This window comes from Trematomus bernacchii, unplaced genomic scaffold (genome assembly GCF_902827165.1).
Source record: "Trematomus bernacchii unplaced genomic scaffold, fTreBer1.1, whole genome shotgun sequence".
Classification (NCBI taxonomy): Eukaryota; Metazoa; Chordata; class Actinopteri; order Perciformes; family Nototheniidae; genus Trematomus; species Trematomus bernacchii.
In genome coordinates, this window is record NW_022987879.1 from 1,271 (window position 1) to 19,765 (window position 18,495).

The 18,495-nt window shown below is 41.7% G+C and overlaps 1 protein-coding gene and 1 long non-coding RNA gene across 2 annotated transcripts; one reads left to right on the forward strand and one right to left on the reverse strand.

Annotated features, from left to right (window-relative positions):
• Positions 1 to 209: 209 nt before the first annotated feature.
• Positions 210 to 3,561, forward strand: LOC117469660 (agmatinase, mitochondrial-like; the record flags this gene model as incomplete). The annotated part of the gene is given in 6 exon segments (XM_034114121.1): positions 210 to 360; positions 802 to 867; positions 2,557 to 2,736; positions 3,059 to 3,082; positions 3,084 to 3,144; positions 3,224 to 3,561. Coding segments are annotated over 6 exon segments (556 nt in total), but the record flags the coding sequence as incomplete, so codon positions are not given.
• Positions 3,562 to 7,505: 3,944 nt separating this feature from the next.
• On the reverse strand, positions 7,506 to 18,204 carry LOC117469657. Its single transcript, XR_004554613.1, has 3 exons — positions 17,902 to 18,204; positions 17,415 to 17,520; positions 7,506 to 8,213 (listed from the first exon to the last, which is right to left on the reverse strand). It is a non-coding gene; the product is annotated as an uncharacterized LOC117469657 (long non-coding RNA).
• Positions 18,205 to 18,495: the final 291 nt, after the last annotated feature.

The window sequence follows — 18,495 nt, forward strand, 5'->3', positions numbered from 1 at the left end:
ACTCTGTAGTTCTCTGTAATACTCGGTAATACTCTGTAATACTCTGTAATACTCTATGGTACTCTGTAATACTCTGTAATACCCTGTAATACTCTGTAATACTCTGTAATACTCTATGGTACTCTGTAATACTCTGTAATACCCTGTAATACCCTGTAATACTCTGTAATACTCTGTAATACTCTGTAATACTCTGTGGTTCCCTGCAGGCACGGCCCGGTGGGTCTGGTCCACGTTGACGCTCACGCTGACACCAGTGATGTGGTTCTGGGGGAGCGGATCGGACACGGGACCCCCTTCAGACGCTGTGTGGAGGAGGGGCTGCTGGACTGCAGCCGGGTGGTGCAGATCGGCCTGCGGGCATACTTGCCAACCTTGAGACCTCAGAAATCGGGAGCATTTCCAAAACCACCGGGGGGGGGGGGCTAGTGGATCGCCGGAGCTGTATTAGATTAACATTAACATGCTTATTGTAGTTGTAAGTGCACTGCCTTGCGGCCTGTAGCACCATATGTGTGGGCTGGACCTGTATTTTATAGGAAAGGAGTGAGCAGAGGGTAGAATTGTCGATTCTTGTTCTGTTTGCTGTGACTATCTTCCTCACCCTCTCAGACTTTCAGTTGCGCGCGCTACGCTACCATGGAAACCAAACAATGGTGTAGCTGTATTAAAGTCCGAGTGGAAACAGTCCTGAGTAAATCTGATTTTGTCAGAAATCGGGAGAAATGCGGGAGAAATATGACCCCGGGAGGAAACCGGGAGAGGGCAATGAAATCGGGAGTCTCCCGGGAAAATCGAGAGGGTTGGCAAGTATGCCTGCGGGGGTCCGGTTACTCCGCCGACTCCTACGCCTGGAGCCGTGCTCAGGTACCGGAGATCAATAAGATCTAGTTCTACTACTACTTCTGATGCACAACGCAGGTACCGTTACTTCCTGTAACACAGGTACTGACTAACTGACTGAGGCCCAATTCCAAACCTCACCCTACCCACTCCCCCTTGCAACCCCGTAACTTTTCGTAACAATGGTTTCAAATCAGCATTTCTTGGGTTAAGAATAAAAACAATGAACACAGAAGGTTTATCACAGGACAAGACACAGCTGGGCAGGGGAGGCAGAAACACAAAGAGACAATCAGACACAGGAGGGCAAACACAGGAAGGAAGACCAGACACAGGGAGAACAGAATTTCAAAATAAAACTGGAAACTAAACACACAAAACTAATATATAAGAATCGTGACAGGGTTAGTGTGTAGGGGGCAGAGATGGAGTACTCGAGTCCTGGACTCGGACTCGAGTCGGACTCGAGTGTCGATTTTCGGGACTCGTGACTCGACTCGGACTCGCACACTGATTGACGCGACTCGGACTTGGACTCGTGAATTCTCGCACACGATGACTTGGACTCGGACTCGGACTCGTGAATTATCGCGTACGCTGACTTGGACTCGGACTCGTGCATTTTCCCCCCCACGATGACTCGGACTCGACTTGTACATTGACGCTCCGACTTGGACTCGGACTCGAGCAAGTTTTCTATGGAGTCTGATGTCCTCTATCCTGGCGTGTGCACCGGCTGCGAGGTGAGTTCACGTACTGGACCCCGCTATTCCAGTCTAAAGATGTCTATTGACACACCCCGCATGTGCTTTCACACATTCTGCTTCCACATTGGAAAAGAGCAGCGCAAAATGCTCTATGTGGAAACAATATTGAAGAGAAGGCTCCGTAACACATTACTCTAAACATCGAGTTCAGACATATAGGCCGTCTTGAACACTATCATCAGTAACGTGATCTAATCAATAAATAAAGATTCAGCCGATAACACGAAAGCACACGGCTACTTAACATGCAGAATGACGTCATTTTGCATGCTAAGTAGCCATGTGCTTTCTGGGGCTAAATCTTTATCAGTAAACCGATTTAACCGGTAAAAGTTCCTTCAAAATAAGAGTCCCGATCTTATTACTATCAAATAAAAGTGCAAAACGAAAACTTTACCATAGGAAATATTGGCATACAAATATAATCACTTCTCTAAAAGGTAACTCATTTTAAACATAGTTTATTTATATATAATAATAATAATAATATTAATATTAGTAATAAGCTTTATATTTGTATAGCACCTATTACAAGACTTGTAGCCAAACTGGCTTCACAGCAGTTCAATAGACAGATTAGTATAACATGACAGGATGAAAGCAATGTAGAGGAGCAGCTACATTTCAACACATATATCCACGAAGATTAATACATGAAGACTTGTGACTCGGACTTGACTTGGACTCTTCTTAGGTGACTCGGACTTGGACTTGGACTCGAACACAGGTAATGATGACTCGGACTCGACTCGGACACTCCTTGGGTGACTCGGACTTGGACTCGGACTCGACTACGACTCTCCCTTGGTGACTCGGACTTGGACTCGGACTCGAAGAGTGGTGACTCGAGAGTGACTTGGACTCGTGAATTGGTGACTTGACTACAACACTGGTAGGGGGCGGTTTGGAATTGGGCCTGACTGACTGTGAGTGTGTGTGTGTGTAGGGTTTCCGTGTAGTGCAGGTGGAGGAGTGCTGGTTCAAGTCTCTGGCTCCCCTGATGGAGGAGGTCAGGGGTCAGATGGGAGGGGGTCCGGTGTACCTGAGTTTTGATATCGATGCTCTGGACCCCGGCTTCGCTCCGGGCACCGGGACCCCCGAGATCGCCGGGCTCACCCCCATACAGGTAGACTACTGTAACTACTGCTTACTGCTATATTACATCGGTTCTTATTTGACACTTCTATATATACTACCACTTCTACTGGATTTATAGTGGGGGGAAAAAAGGGAGAATTCTGAGATTTTTAGAAAGAAGTCGGAATTTAGAGATTTTCCGAAAAAAAAAGTGAGAATTTCAGAAAAAGGGAAAATTCAGTGATTTTCGGAAAAAGTCTTATTTTGAGATTTTTCTGAAAAAAGTGATAATTGTGATTTTCAGAAGAGCATGTTTCTCCTGTCGGCCAGCATCGTTTTTAGATGATTCTGATTTATTGTTCTGTTTTCAGGGAGTGGAGATAATCCGCGGCTGTCCGGGGTTTGAACCTGGTGGGCTGTGACCTGGTGGAGGTGTCTCCCCCCTACGACACCACCGGTACTACACACTCTATTTCATCATTCATATATTGAATTATGTTTAAATCATTATATTTATATATTCCCCCCCCCCTCAGGAAACACGGCGCTGACCGGAGCTAACCTCCTGTTCGAGATGCTCTGCGTCCTCCCCAACGTCAAATACCTCTGATTCTAATCAATAACATCAAGTCTTCTTTAAAGATAGAAAGAGGGTAACTCTGCATCAATTACAGATGTTTCATCAATAAACAGTAAGTATTGTTTACAGCCAATGAGAGGACAGATGCTCTACTGAAGAGGATTCTAGTCTCATAGTCTTTGAGATGAATTATAATATCATTCTGTGCTTTATGAATGAAATATAAGATGTAATTAAAATGTAAAAAGTATCTAATGAATGTGCAATATTTACATAAAACACTATATCAATGGAGTTACAGTTTAATAAATACTAATAATACACTGAGTTTCATGTGTGGGTCACTGCCCTCATCCTTTGACTTCTGTTTCATCATTTCCATTGACTGGGCTCTGGTTTCAGACGGAGGGTGAAAAGAGGAGCTGCAGCTCAGGCAGTATGAGAAACATAATGTGCCGTTACGTAGAGACAACAACCAATAACATCGAGAGAGTCACCGTGAAGGTGTTTTTATTTACACCAAAACAATAACGCCAACAACTTAAGTGAATAAATATAACAGAAAGACCCATCTCTAGATCTCCTCTCTGAAACACACCTCAAACAAAGAGCCCCCCCCCCCCTCACTATCTGGTCTACTAACAAGGAAACAAAACATTTACAGGGGGGGGCTTCAATCTACTAACCTAGTGTTTCTAATGGCGCATTTCCACTACACTGCCTCGCTCGGTATGGCTAGGCCTCGTTAGGCCTGGCTCACTTTATGGCGCATTTCCATTACAGTTTAGTAGCTGGGGTAGTTACTATAGTAACGCAGTGTAGGCGGAGCCGTGACGTCATCTTCAATGAGAACCCCAGAAAAACAACACAGCCGTTAGCTGTTAGCACTCAGAGCTCACAGCTCCTCATATCTGTTCAGAAACTAGACAAAAGTTAAACAAGTACAAACCACAGACTGTCTGTGTCATGGTGAATACAGTCGCTGCTTTATTTATGTCTGTATAGGCCGTTGTTGTGAGTGTGGACGGTCGGAGCATATACTGCGTTAGCTTAGCCAATCTCCATTCAGAAAACACGCATTTTAAAAGTTGTTTCGCCTGCCGTCTGTCTGCAGACTTGTCAAAGCATTAATTCATGGTTTTTACTAACCGGTATCAGTATGTTGTTACTTCATCATTTTGAAACGTGTATTACAATTAAATCACGGTCAAATATGTTCATCTTGTTGTAGTTGTAGCCCCCTTGCCAGCGATTCTCTCTCTAGTTTAGCATACTCAGCCCGACTCAGCCTCGTTGTTAGCCCGGAAAGAACCTGTGAAATAGTACCCGCTAGCCGGAACTACGCCAAACGCAACCAAAAACGGGTGGGCACGGCACGGCACGCTTAAAGCGAGCTCCGCGCTGTAGTGGAAATGCGCCATAACACAGTTTACCTGTGATGTAGAGGGTACCCCAAACCTACCCTAACACTCCACCTCCCACCTCACACACATTCAACAACACTCAGAACCAGAGGCCTGTACTACGAATCCAGTTCAACCTAACCTGGATTTGAGTTACCCGGTTTACCTAATCCAAAACAAACGCGCTCTCGCTAAGCGATCCTACGACGCTGGTTATCAACTCGTTAACTCAAGCCAGGGTTTCTCTGTCCTGCTGAGTGCGCGTTCACATGAAAGGGGCGGGGTTAGCAACATTTGACCAATCAAAAACATGGAGAAGCGTACTGACAGCGCAGCGTCATACTTCCTGAATGAAAAGTGAACTTTAATATTAGACATATGAAGACGTTAAAGTTTAAACATCCATGACTTAAACACTTTATCCAGGATCAAAGCCACATAGCTGCACCTGCAAGGTGAATACAGCTGGTAACAGAACAAGTGTTTGAATGCGTACATCAGTAGCGTAGGCAGAAAGGTACTTTAGGGTGGGCCTGTAACAATTAGGGTGGGCCAGATTTTTCATCTGCGCATCAGAAGCTAACAACAATCCCCGCCGGTACCGCCAGTGCACCCTTTCTCTCTCTTGCTCCCACTCTCACTCGCCCTTTGGCTGTGAGCTGCGGGCGCCTGATAAGCCAACATCCCCCACTTTCATTACTTACAGCGCCCATCGTACAGGGCAAATGGAAAATGGAACCGGGGTGAAAAGGGTGTTATCTTTACTTAATTATGAATGTTGTTACATCAAGGCCGAAAATGAGTTTATTTTGTATTATGTTTCAATTTAATCTTGTGGACGTGCAGATTCCCTGTCCTCCACCAGGGGCTGCTGCAGCCCCTCAACACCCCTACTTCCCACGGCCATGATAATAATTTATAATAATGCCCATTGCCAAGCATCGTTATGTAACTCTTTTATTGCACTAGGTTACAGCAACAATAGGTCGGAACAGATAACAGATTGATATTATTATGTTATATTAATAAATATAGTATGAACAGCTCTAGTGCATTCAAGGCAAAGCTAGTAGAGAGCCCCCTAAGAGCTAAGCATGGAAAGTGATACGCATGCTGATAACATTGAGTGTAAAATGTAAATGCTCAATATGTTGTGTAACAGTTGTACTAGGGTTTAAACTTTGTACAGGTATGAAGGCTTCACAGACAGTAGTGGGGAGGGAGAGTTGCTTATGTGAAATGAGGTCGGACTCGTACACATAAATATAGATAGTGTTACGACCCGTCCTCTACCAAGTGGTAGTGGCTCGTGGGAAGACCATACATAAAATAAATCACACAAAACACGCAGCACTTATCGGCGAGCATTTATTTAAGAGCACAGCCGTTACTTACATGTACCCACCGGCAAATGAACCACGTCTGGAGGACGGCAAAAACAAACAAAAGGAAGAAGGGGGCCTGGGCCAGCCAGTCCACTGGCCGTAGGACCCAGAACTTCCCTCCTCTACCCAGAGATCTAACAGAAAAAACCCTACGGGAAAAATAAAGCCACGAGAAAACCTACACTAACAGGTCCTCCAGAATTCACACACATAGTAGCAACAAAAGGAATCTACAGATCCAAACGGCATGAGAGAGATTGTTCACGGTCAGAGACTACCGGCATCGGGGGAAAAGGGGCCCTCTTCTCCTCCAGCTTCTCCTTTTTAAGCCCCCAGCTGAATAGCATTAGGACACCTGGGGGAGGCGGAGCCAGGGGCGGACCAGGGTTGCATTCGAATAGTCCATTTAGCTTAGGAACCTTCCTAACGGAGTGAAATGACCCGGAAGTCCCTCAGTGGCAGCCATGATAAGTGCCGTTCGAATTCTCTAAATTAAAAGGAAAGGAGGTTTCAAACTTCCTTTATAACCTCCTTTAGCCTAGGAACCACTGGACCTCCCTAACCGAAAGGAGAGGAGAAAATGCTGCCCCACAATGCCTTGCGGCCGCAGCATTTGCCGTCACACAACAGTCGGCCGTTCACGGAAACAACCGATTATGAACGAGAAATGATATCATGAAAGTTACGGTGCTTATTAAGCATTTTAAAACGTATGTGGTAAGTTGCCAAAGTGCTTTGTTTTGAACGTTCATCAGTATTATAATCAAAAAGAGAAATATGAACGTTAGTTTTGACTGAAATGATCAAATAAAGTCAACATTTCACAGTCTTTACTGAGCTGTGTGGGGTTTGTTCAACTTTTAAAAGATGTTTGAATGGTGATATACACAGTGATAGATGTTAAGGACTAACCGTTATAATAAATACATTTGTATTGATTTTAAGATCTTTTCATACAATCATACGTATTGGGATCATTTGTATTAATGTGGACCGGAGGGAGAGGGTGACGAGCATAAGTTTCACTTTCCTTTTTTATTTCAATTCCAACTTTGGTCATGAAGAATATGTTTCTCTGTTGTCCCCGTTCATAAAGCATAAAACAACAGCATCAGAGCACGGTGCAGAGTCTCTAGATGAGTTTACAGTAGTCCCTCGTTCTTATTAAACATCCATGTTGTAGTCCGCTGTATAGAAAACTGTAGTTTCCATAGTTTCCCCACAGCAGCAGGCGCACATTCATGACCTCTGCTGGCGCATCATAAACACGTCGGATAGTGAAAGTGCAGTCGGATTCTCTAAAGTGCCGCAGTCTCTTCTCCTAAATCCTTTTGAATTCTCCTATCCACTATCCCTTAACCCCATGACGTTTCACTCCGAGGTCAAGGAATAGACGATAGGGTTAGAACTTAGGAGCTGTTTTTTTGGAGTATTCGAACGCAACCCAGGTGTACCTGCGCAGCAGAGAGACAGAGAAAAACAACAACAAGAGCACGTAACAATAGCAACAGTTAAAACGCATTTCTATAGCCTCATAGTATTTGTAGACTTATCCATTCTGAGCTGCCACTACAGGTGCGGGTACCGGTGATGTCCTTAGGAGGGAGGAAGTGAGTAAGGGGAGGAGAGTCACCACCAATATTAGGCTGTGGCCTTATTAAACAAGGCGTAAACGCCTGGGTTTAACGTTGAATATGGTGTCTTATGGTGATGATCTCATCATAATCCAAAGAGTCACATAGTTCCCTTTCAAAGGACAAGAGGGACAGGTTGTTGAGACGGACAGTAGTCATGGATGCTCTGAGGGAGGTTTTGATGCGACCTACAGTGGAGAACAGTCTCTCAACACTACAAGAGGTCATGGGAAGGGATAATGATGACTCAAAGGAGTTTGTTGAAGTTTGGAAAAATGTCAGATGCACAGCTGTCCAATACTTCCATAAGGGATGGAAAGTTTTGTTTTTGGGCTACTTTCCGATTCAGTTGCTCATAGAATACAGTTAATTCCGCATCCCCAACTAAGATGTGATAGTGATCACACACGGTGCACAGAGAATCCTTCTCGCCAAATGTTTTTGACTTTGGTAGAATAGCTGCTGCTGTTCTCATTATTCCATACTGGTCCTCCTGGAAACGGGCGTCGAGCTCTGTCAGCTGCCTGTGGGAAACAAATCACAATGAGGATAGTCTATAGCCAAATGTAGGCTATGCATACAGTAAAGAGCAAATGATAATAAATACAGTAAGAGCAAACTAGGGTACTGCAAGACAAGAGAGCTTAAACTATTAGATATAAATATTTACATTGAAGAATAGCATAATGAAAGAAGTGATATTATGCTAAATGTTATTCCATTAAAGAGTTGTGCAGGAAAGTGCAGAATAAAACACAAGCTATGGAATGTGTCAAATAAATAAATAATGTTAGGTCAATAAATTAGGCTATAGGCTATGTATCATTTAATAATGTATTCTTACCTGTCGAGTATGTCATTCCAGGTGCGTCTTACACTGTAAAAATCAACCTATAAGATCTACTCAATAAAAGTGAGGTAACAATTTGCACACACTTCTTTTGAGTAGATTTCACACAATGTTTTTAGGTAAAGATTACTAATATTTAACATATAAGACTCACTTTAAGTCAAATCTAACTCAATTACTTAATAAAACGTATTACTTATAAATGAGTAATATTTACTCCTAATCGTAGGCAGCTATTTACTTAATAATTTTAAGTAACAATTGATCCATATTACAAATTAATATTACTTTATTATTAAGGTTACCAGTAAACAATATATTGCCACACAAGATTTTATTGATCATGTTTTTTTTTATTGACCAAATGATCAATTTTTTAATGTCATACATTGAGATTATTTTATTATTTTATTTAAACAGTTAAGTGCATTTCAATTGTTAACACTGAGCAGAAACTTCAAAATAGTCATACAATCACATTGTTTTAACAGTAAAGTGCATGGAAATTGTAAACATTTTGAACATAATCTTCCAAGTGCAATTTACTCAACTATGAAAACCTTCACGTGCCAGTAAACAGTCCACTTTGAACAGAAAAAGGTTTCTCCAATGACATTGTTGAAAGCTTGGACGCAAAGAGCTACTGTGCTGCCCTTTTTATAGACTTATCCAAGGCATTTGATACTGTGGACCATGGCATTCTATGCCAGAAGTTATCTCATATAGGCCTGTCTGACCAAGCTGTTGGTTGGTTTGCAAACTATCTTTCGAATCGCAAGCAATGTGTAAAATTCAGCGGTCTCTCCTCAAGCTTTCTTAATGTGCCCAGAGGTGTTCCTCAAGGTTCGGTCTTGGGACCGACCCTTTTTACTATTTATATAAATGATGTGGGTAAAAGCATTGATGCCTCTGTACATCTATATGCAGATGATACTGTTGTGTACTGTTGTGCTAGCACTGTTGCCCTTTGAACGTCTGCAGTCTGCTTTTGACACTTTTCAGTCACATCTGTTCCACCTTAGGTTGGTGTTAAACTCAGATAAGACAAAAGTCATGTTGTTTTCCAATAAGAAAAGGTTACCAGCTGTTCTTCCCTGCATCATGTCTGCACAGCATAACCCCATTGAAGCTATTAACACCTACAGATACTTAGGCATCACTATAGATGAAAATCTCTGCTTCAAACCATATATTGACAATCTCTTAAGGAAATTGAAATTAAAACTGGGATTCTTTTTTAGAAATAAGGCCTGCTTCTCCACAAATGCGAGGAAACGGCTTGTACAGATGGAGCGTCTTATTTTGGACAGTTTAAAACGCGAGGGTCGTGATTGGTTCGTGCACGTTCCGTGATGGCCGGCCGGCCCCCAGTCTGACTTGATACCGCCCCCATGATAAATACATTTAATTATTGTGAAGCCAGCTGCAATGGATCATTGATCCACCAGGGGGTGCAGTGGGGTTCCACACTGGAGTCATGTGTGGAGTCTTCGACAAACTGGATGTACAGTATGTCTGGTACTAATGTATAGCGGATCTTTGTTAAGATCCATATGTCACGGATAGGATCATAGTCTGTGCTAAATAAGACATGTAATCATTTACAAAACATCACCATGTTGTTATTTAACAAAATAATGTTGTTTAGTCGAAAAAAAACGAACGAGCCGGCTCTCCCGATTTTTAATCCTAATTTAATCATCATCATTGATGTTTATGTTCGCCGAATTGACATGAAATCACTGACAAATATGAATATTCTGTATTCAACTTCATTGAAACGATCAGGATGGGTGTTATTTTTCCCCACAATGACCAAGTCGCTGCAAATTATAACGAAACATTCTGTATTCCTTGCTTACTTCCTTAAACCTTTTCTCCTCCTTATCTCTTTCATGACTTTTTATTTAATGCTTTTGAATGTTTTGAAATTATGAATGTACAGTAAGGCATATTAATCATAGATAACACGGCAGGGTCCGTTACAGTTTGTTTTCATCTGATTTCAAATATTTAAAATGTCTGAAGTTAATAAATACATTCTCAGTGTTCAAATCAATAATAGTCATATAAGAAAAGTACTGATCTAATAACAGAGATTTTATAAGGACTTTTCAATGTTCGACATCGCTCATGTGAAATACAGTAAACTGGATGTTGTGGTGCCGAGAGACGGGAGTCGGAGGCGGGGTATCAAAAGTACAAGCTAAACTTTTATTTAGCATCTGAACACACATGTAAACAACTTCATGCCCGGGGAAGCGAAGACCCGGCGGAAACAGCTGGTCTGGTTCACTAAAATGTCCGGGCGGAACAATACCCCAACCCATAGATCCGTGGGTGAATAATGTCAATCATCACAATGTACAGTATGTCTGGTACTAATGTATAGCGGATCTTTGTTAAGATCCATATGTCACGGATAGGATCATAGTCTGTGCTAAATAAGACATGTAATCATTTACAAAACATCACCATGTTGTTATGCGCATGTGCGAGATGTTATGCATGTGCGCATGTTATGCGCATGTGCGAGATGGTCCGCCATATTGCACAACTCCGTACGGCAACCCAACTAGGACACTTGACGTCTAGACCGTCTAGACGGCTGGCCAATATGCGAATATGCATTGCGCATGCGCGAGTCTTATGATCTTATTAGGTGAGTTAGGTGAGTTAATTATTAGTTGTTCAGTGGCGAGCCGTCAGGGCCCTCTGTGAGGGCCTAAGATATTCCAAAAAATAATATTTAAAAACATTAAAAAAATATATATTTTTTTTAAATATATATTTTTTTTAATATTATTTTTGTTATATTTTTCATTAGTTTTACCGAAAAAAAACTTGATTTAATAAAATAACATTTCCAAAGAAATAAATCCTTCGAATCTGCCTGTTCAGTCTCTGTTTGAATGTCAGTTACTATAGCGGGCCTCTCTGCGATTCACAGAGGGTTGCTATAGTAACTGAACGAGAGAGTAATGTCAAATGACAGTACAATTGACCAATCATATCTTCCCTCTAAATGGGTGGGTTTTATAGAGTGGCGAAGTCCCTCCCACTTACTTCCGGGGTATGGGACCTTATTTCGGAAAAATTATGCATTGAAGTCAATGGGGAGAGAAAACTTATCTTTCGATCCCGTTTGAATTGTGCCATGAATTACACATATGATGTTTGTCAATCTTAAAAAATCATTTCCATGTCAAAAAAGTCACAGTTTGTCTTAAAACTGTTGAAATATAAGACTTTGAAAAATACGAAACTAGAAAGACTACAAATCCCAGAGTCGCGTAAGTGATGTCACAATTGAGACACTACGATATACGTATAATACCGTATATATACGATCAGCGCCATATAGATAGAATCTATCTATATGGCGCTGGCTAAGATAAGATAACTTTGTGCCTGTGTGCTTAGTACCAGGTTGTTATTATACCAGCAATGGGTCTTGCTCGTTCTTTCGCTTCCCGTCTGATGAAAGAGGAGTGTGTGGATCAAGTTAGCTACCTAGCTAGTAGCTAGCACGTTAGTTAGCATTACAGCCTTGTCATTTTTATTAGCCTTAACATGAAGTAACATTAAGTGACCCAAAATGTTAAACAGTAAGAGTAGTAGTCATATTTCGTGAACCCTTTGAATAGTACTGTCACCGGTGTGATCATTCTATAATACACAATTTAAGCCCGGGGGAGAAATGCTAACGCTAACGCTAGCGATCTTCTCTACTTCATGCTATCTGCACAAATGGTTGACATTAAACATTAAAAGGACCAGGCAGTTCAGAGAGAATCAAAGGAAGGCAGGCAGGCAGCTTTGCATGACATTCTTCAGGACGTGTTTCATTGTGGTGATAGTGAGGGTAGTCTCTTGTGTTGACAAGACAGTAGTGACGGCCATCTTGGTGACGTGTGTTGTTGACCAGAGATGTAGTTCTTTGAGCGTTTCACACAAACAAATGTGTTACTTCACAGTTTTACGACACATTTTTTTTTTTTTGACTTGCAAAATTATCTTTTAAATTGACAAACATCATATGTGTAATTCATGGCACAATTCAAACGGGATCGAAAGATAATCTTTCTCTCTCCATTGACTTCAATGCATAATTTTTCCGAAATAAGGTCCCATGGAGGTCCACCGGAAGGGGAGGGACTTCGCCACTCTATTATCGCGGACTTTATGACGAGTTCCGCCCGCTGTGAAACTTTTCTTGTTTCCATAGCAACAACAACTTCCTGTCAACAGCGTGAACTCGCCTTCAAAATAAAAGCATGCCAAATTACACTTAAGACATACAACTGCAACGAAAGTAACAAACACAATGCAATATCATTTTCAATGTCAAAGAACACAAATTGGGTTCACAGGTGTTGTTCTGTGTGGTAGAGGGTCGCTGTCATTGATGCGTTTTGCACCCTGGGCCGTTGTTTTGATATTCCGCTGAAGTATACGCTGTGACGTAATAACGTCTTTTTTTCGGGTGGGGGTCAGAGGGCCTAGGTATAAAGCTCACGGCTCGCCACTGTAGTTGTTAGTTAATTAGGTGAGTCTTATTAGGATATTAATGCCATACATTTTTGCATACATATGTATTCAGTATGATAGCTGTCTAACAGAAGTTAAATCCATTTCTCACTTATTCTGACAATGTACTTAACCCCAAATAAAAGAACCCAATTGAAATAGTTGTTAAATAATGGGTGAAGTCACGTTGTAATAACAATAATGTAATAACTCATCTCTCTCGGTTTTTTTAGTTTTCTTTGTGTGCTTTGCCAAAAGCCACTGTGTCAAATGTCCTAGTTGGGTTGCCGTACGAAATTAAATAATAACATGTTCAAAGTATCAATAATGTGTAACATTCCCCAGATATTTTAGACACTCTTCCTTACATTTTTAACAAAACAATAACATAAATTGCAAAATAATTAATTTTTTTCACTCCTTTCACTTTTTGATTCTCTTCCAATCTGAGAAAGTCCTTTCATAACGGAGACCTCTAAACAAAGTCTTGGCTTTCAGAATATTAAACTTGTTTCGGCAAATTTAGATGATAAATACAACTATGAAGCTTGTAACGGCATAATTACTTAAGCGGAGAACGGAGTAAGTTAACGTTACAGCAGGCATAACAACAGCCAGTGTTTATTTTATTATAATATATAGTCGTTATTCATTTGTTTTAAAGCTCAATAAGGAAGATTTTAACTTTCACACACGTTGACCGGCGAAAAACTCTGCCCGGTTCACCGACCCCCCTCTGAGTGAATACCTGTTAACTTAATTGTTAACACAATAAAAATGATAACAAGAAAAGTTCATGTTTTATCAAGATGATGGGTTTCCCTAACGCTCAGAGTCGCAACGCGCTCCTACAAGAGATCGTGATAGCACATTCAGGATTAAATATTACCCGATGTGATGTTTGCTCAAAATGAGACATGCTGTATTTACCACTTGTTGCCTTTGCTGCACAGATGGCACGCAAACAAACATGCCTACAGTATATTTTAATAAAGCTAGACTGTCACTGATTGTTGTTAACAGCTTCAGCTAAGAGCATTTAAAATGTGCATCGATTTACAGCTATTGTTCCCTTTAAACGGGGGGGGGGGCCTCTCTGCACGGAGGAGCCGAGGAGAAGAGACACACGTTCACTAAGCCGAATCACAGTGATCTGCTATTTTAAAGTAAATTCAACACATATCGACCCTAAATATAGCATATATTAAGAACGAGAAAGTGTTAACATCGTTTTTTGTAAAAATATGACAAATGTGCGAGGGTGATGACATCAGAGCATCGTCCTATGGGCTTAGCCCCAGACAGGTACAACAGGTATTCACTCAGAGGGGGGTAGTTATCCATTTACATGTCAAAAAGCAACATACAGTAGGTGGGTGGGGGATGGTGAACGTTTACATTTATCTACAGAATACATTTAATTTAAGGGGAGCAGTTACTGAGAAGTATATAATGAGAACTACTACCAATGGTGGCCTATTTAGTTTATTAAGAAATACACTTTTTTGATCTGGCCGATAACTCTGAAGCATGGATTTTATGAATATAGCAACAACAACAACAACAACAACTCAAGAGATTCACTTTGTGTTCATTATGCATACAGTATAACTCGCCACCAGCCACTACTGGGTAACAACCATAAGCTGAAAACTTAACTGATGTTAAATACTGTTCAGTTGGGATTAAGGTTGTCAGTATAACAGCAGTCAATCTTGCCTCCTGCTTCATTATTTATTTAAAATGTGTCATAATCATAGCCTTAGGTGCTGTTCCTGCGACCCAATGTCTATCTCTCAGAGGAGATGCAGTCATGATGGCTTAACATTCCCACATACTGGTCTTTGGCAGGTCTTAGGCAGGTAACTGGCTGGTAGTAGGCAGGAAGCTGTATGCTGGCGTCCGAAATAAGATGCCCCATCTGTAGCTGCCACATTTTTGCCGCTCTTGGACTACGGGGATGTTGTGTACATGAACGCCTCAGCTCACTCACTTCATCTGCTGGACGCTGTCTACCATGGGGCTCTGAGGTTCATAACAAACTGTAAACCCCTCACACACCATTGCACGCTGTACTCTTTAGTCAACTGGACATCATTATCAATGCGCAGATCACTGCACTGGTACAAATTCATCTATACCGCCATGCTTGGACTGCTGCCCCTCTACATATCCACTTACATATCACACAAACCGTACAGCTATAGCCTACGATCTCAACATGACATCACTCTGTCCGTCCCCTCAGTTCGCACGGTGCTTGGAAAAAAAACCATATCATACTCTGCCCCCTCGACCTGGAACACACTTCAGCAGGAACTTAAGCTGACCAGTTTGATACCCATCACGGATTTTAAACTCATTTTAAAAAAGCTGGAGAAATCATCTGTGGGTGTTTGCACCTGCTATATCTGAATACTTTATATGGATTTCAATGACTACTTTGTTACGATGTTGTATTTTATTGTTGCCTCTGTGTTTAGTGTCCTGTCTGTCTGTAACTTTGTGTGGTAGTGTAACCACTGACAGGTCTCTCTTGGAAATGAGACCTTGTGTCTCAATGAGATTGTACACCTGTATAAATAAAGGCTAAATAAAAAAAAGTTGTCTAAATGCATCCTTCTTGTTTCAAAGGTTTCCCCCCTACACTAAATGACCCATTCAGCAAGTAAATGGACTTCTGTTTGAAGTAAACTGCTGAAATAAAAGACTGGAAAGTAAAGCTGTGTCTTTGGAGTGGAATCCTGTTCAAAGTCAGTAGATGCCTCAAGTCCCTTTCAAGTGGGGAAACTGCACCAAAATCAGAGGAGACTTGACTATTGCTGATGATGACAAGGAGCAAGAGTTCAACTTTGTTGATGCACTAAAAACTGAATCCTCTTCAGGTCAGGTTACAGTAGAAACAGATCAATCAATAGTTTATTTAAAGAGCAGCTTTTGATCCATGACTGTTCACCTGATTAAAGATTTTTAGAGTTTTTGAGTCGTGATTGTGGGTTAGTTAGGGTTCTGTTGTTAAAATTCATTTGAGTGTGAAAGGTTTTACATATTTGTATTTTGTTTGCTTAAAGGTAGGGTAGGTAAGTTTGAGAAACAGATGACATTTTTAAATGGATTTTTTGTCAAAGCACTTAAAGTGGACCTATCATGCTATATTTAAATTATATATTGTAGGGCCATACCTATTTATACGTTTCTGTTTTCAAAATACCAAACAGATCATGCATTTTAGCCATGCCTCATTTCGCTCTATGTGCTGTTTGCTGTCTACGGGTCTGATTCTGCTGACCACGCCCCCCTGCAGGAGAGGGGAGACGTGCTCTGATCAGCTGCTGGGCTGTCAGAAGAGGGGGAGAAAAAGAGATCTCCGTCCTCCGTGTTTTATTATATAGAGTCGTTATTCATTTGTTTTAAAGCTCAATAAATAACAAAGAAGACATCTTGACCGGCGAAAGAAACTGAAACTGAAACTCTGCCGCACGGTCCCCTCGTTCCTTGGAAGAGGCGGAGAGGTGGGTGTTTGTCATCTGCTGGTGGACTAACCGGAGAGAATTACAGTGCTTGCCTCGACGGGGAGGGATTGCATTGAATTAAAGCAGCGGGAGCAAACGCTTGCCTCGGGGAGGGAGAAAGAAAGCCACAGCGGAGAATAAACAGAAGGGTAACCATGGTAACTATGGGCGGGAAGTCTTCTTCGCTGCTTTTGTGGCAGACTACAACGCCACTTACTGGCCTGGCATATGTACTACAGCGTCTCCAGCGCTTTGGAACGGCAATGGCCGTGGCTGTCTCCTCCTGATTGGTGGAGTTGGCCCAATAGCCGTAGCGCCACCGTCCTGACGTCAGGACAGTGGCGCTACGGCTATTGGGCAGAGTGTTCAAATCTGGATCAGTTTTGATCAGATCCGCTGCAGCCCCTTTTTTAGAGATTTGGGTATGGAGGAAAATAGAGAGGGTTGTGTTTTCTGACACTTGGTGAGTTCCCTGGAACACCGGGGACACATATTCATGTAGAAAAGACGTACTAAAGTGCATTTTGCATGATAGGTCCCCTTTAAGATATTCATTGCTATCGGGATGTTGTTCCATGGAATATAACAAAAAGTGTATCTCGAGCCGGTTTCTCAAACTTACCTACCCTACCTTTAATTTAACACAAAGTCCAACATGTAGAGTGTGAGGATGATTTCACTGGTAGATCATTTACTATTGCTGATGATGACAAGGAGCAAGAGTTCAACTTTGTTAATGTACTCTACTGGGTTTCATTAAACAGTTTAGATTATCAGATACCAACAAAACAGAATCCTCTTCAGGTCAGGTTACAGTAGAAACAGACTCTTACTTTGTGTCTGAGGGTCCAGGTTCATTACTGAAGGTTATAGGTTTCCCCATAGACCGGTCACTCTTCAGAGACAGACAGCTGGTGAGTGATCTTTTAAATCACTCATCTACACACACACACACACACACACACACACACACACACACACACACACACACACACCACACACACACACACACACACACACACACACACACACACACACACAATAACAAACTTGTTTCAATCTAAACCATATTAATAATAAACTAAGGCTAAAATACATGAAATCAGTCAGACTTCAGGTCGCTCTCCATTTTGACTGCGTCACATGTTATGTAACTCTGAAGAATCAGAAAACAGGAAATAATAAATGTTTACAACACTTGCAGAAGTCTCATTGGACTCTAGGACGCAGATTTTTAACCAATAAGTTATTTTCTGACATCCAGTATAACAGAGTAAATAATGAATGTGTTAGAAAGCAGATCCTTGTGTTAACACTCACCCTGTTGTCCTCCTGCTCAGTCGAGCTGTAAAATGGCGTCTGGCAGTCTGACTTCATATTTGGACTTTAACACCCTCACCTGTCTGCAGCTCCTCCTCTTGAGTCATAACCAGCCTTATCAGCTGAACCAATAAACGTTCAGTAAGATAGAAAACACATGCAGCTAAAAACAAGCTCAACAAAGTTATCAAAATACGACACAACATCCACACATCAGCATCCATAGGAGACGCCACAACATCAATGACCATAGGATACAATTAAATCTGCTTTAACACAACACTAAACACATCCTAAAGTAACTTAAAGGGGACCTATCATGCAAAATGCACTTTTGTACGTCTTTTATACATGAATATGTGTCCCCGGTGTTCCAGGGAACTCACCAAGTGTCAGAAAACACAACCCTCTCTATTTTCTGCAACGGATCTGATAAAAACTGATCCAGATTTGAACACTGTCCTGACGTCAGGACGGTGGCGCTACGGCTATTGGGCCAACTCTCCACCTATCAGGGGAATGTGGGGTTGGGCCACGGCCGGCCATTGCCACTCGAAAGCGCTGGAGACGCTGTAGTACATATGCCAGGCCTGT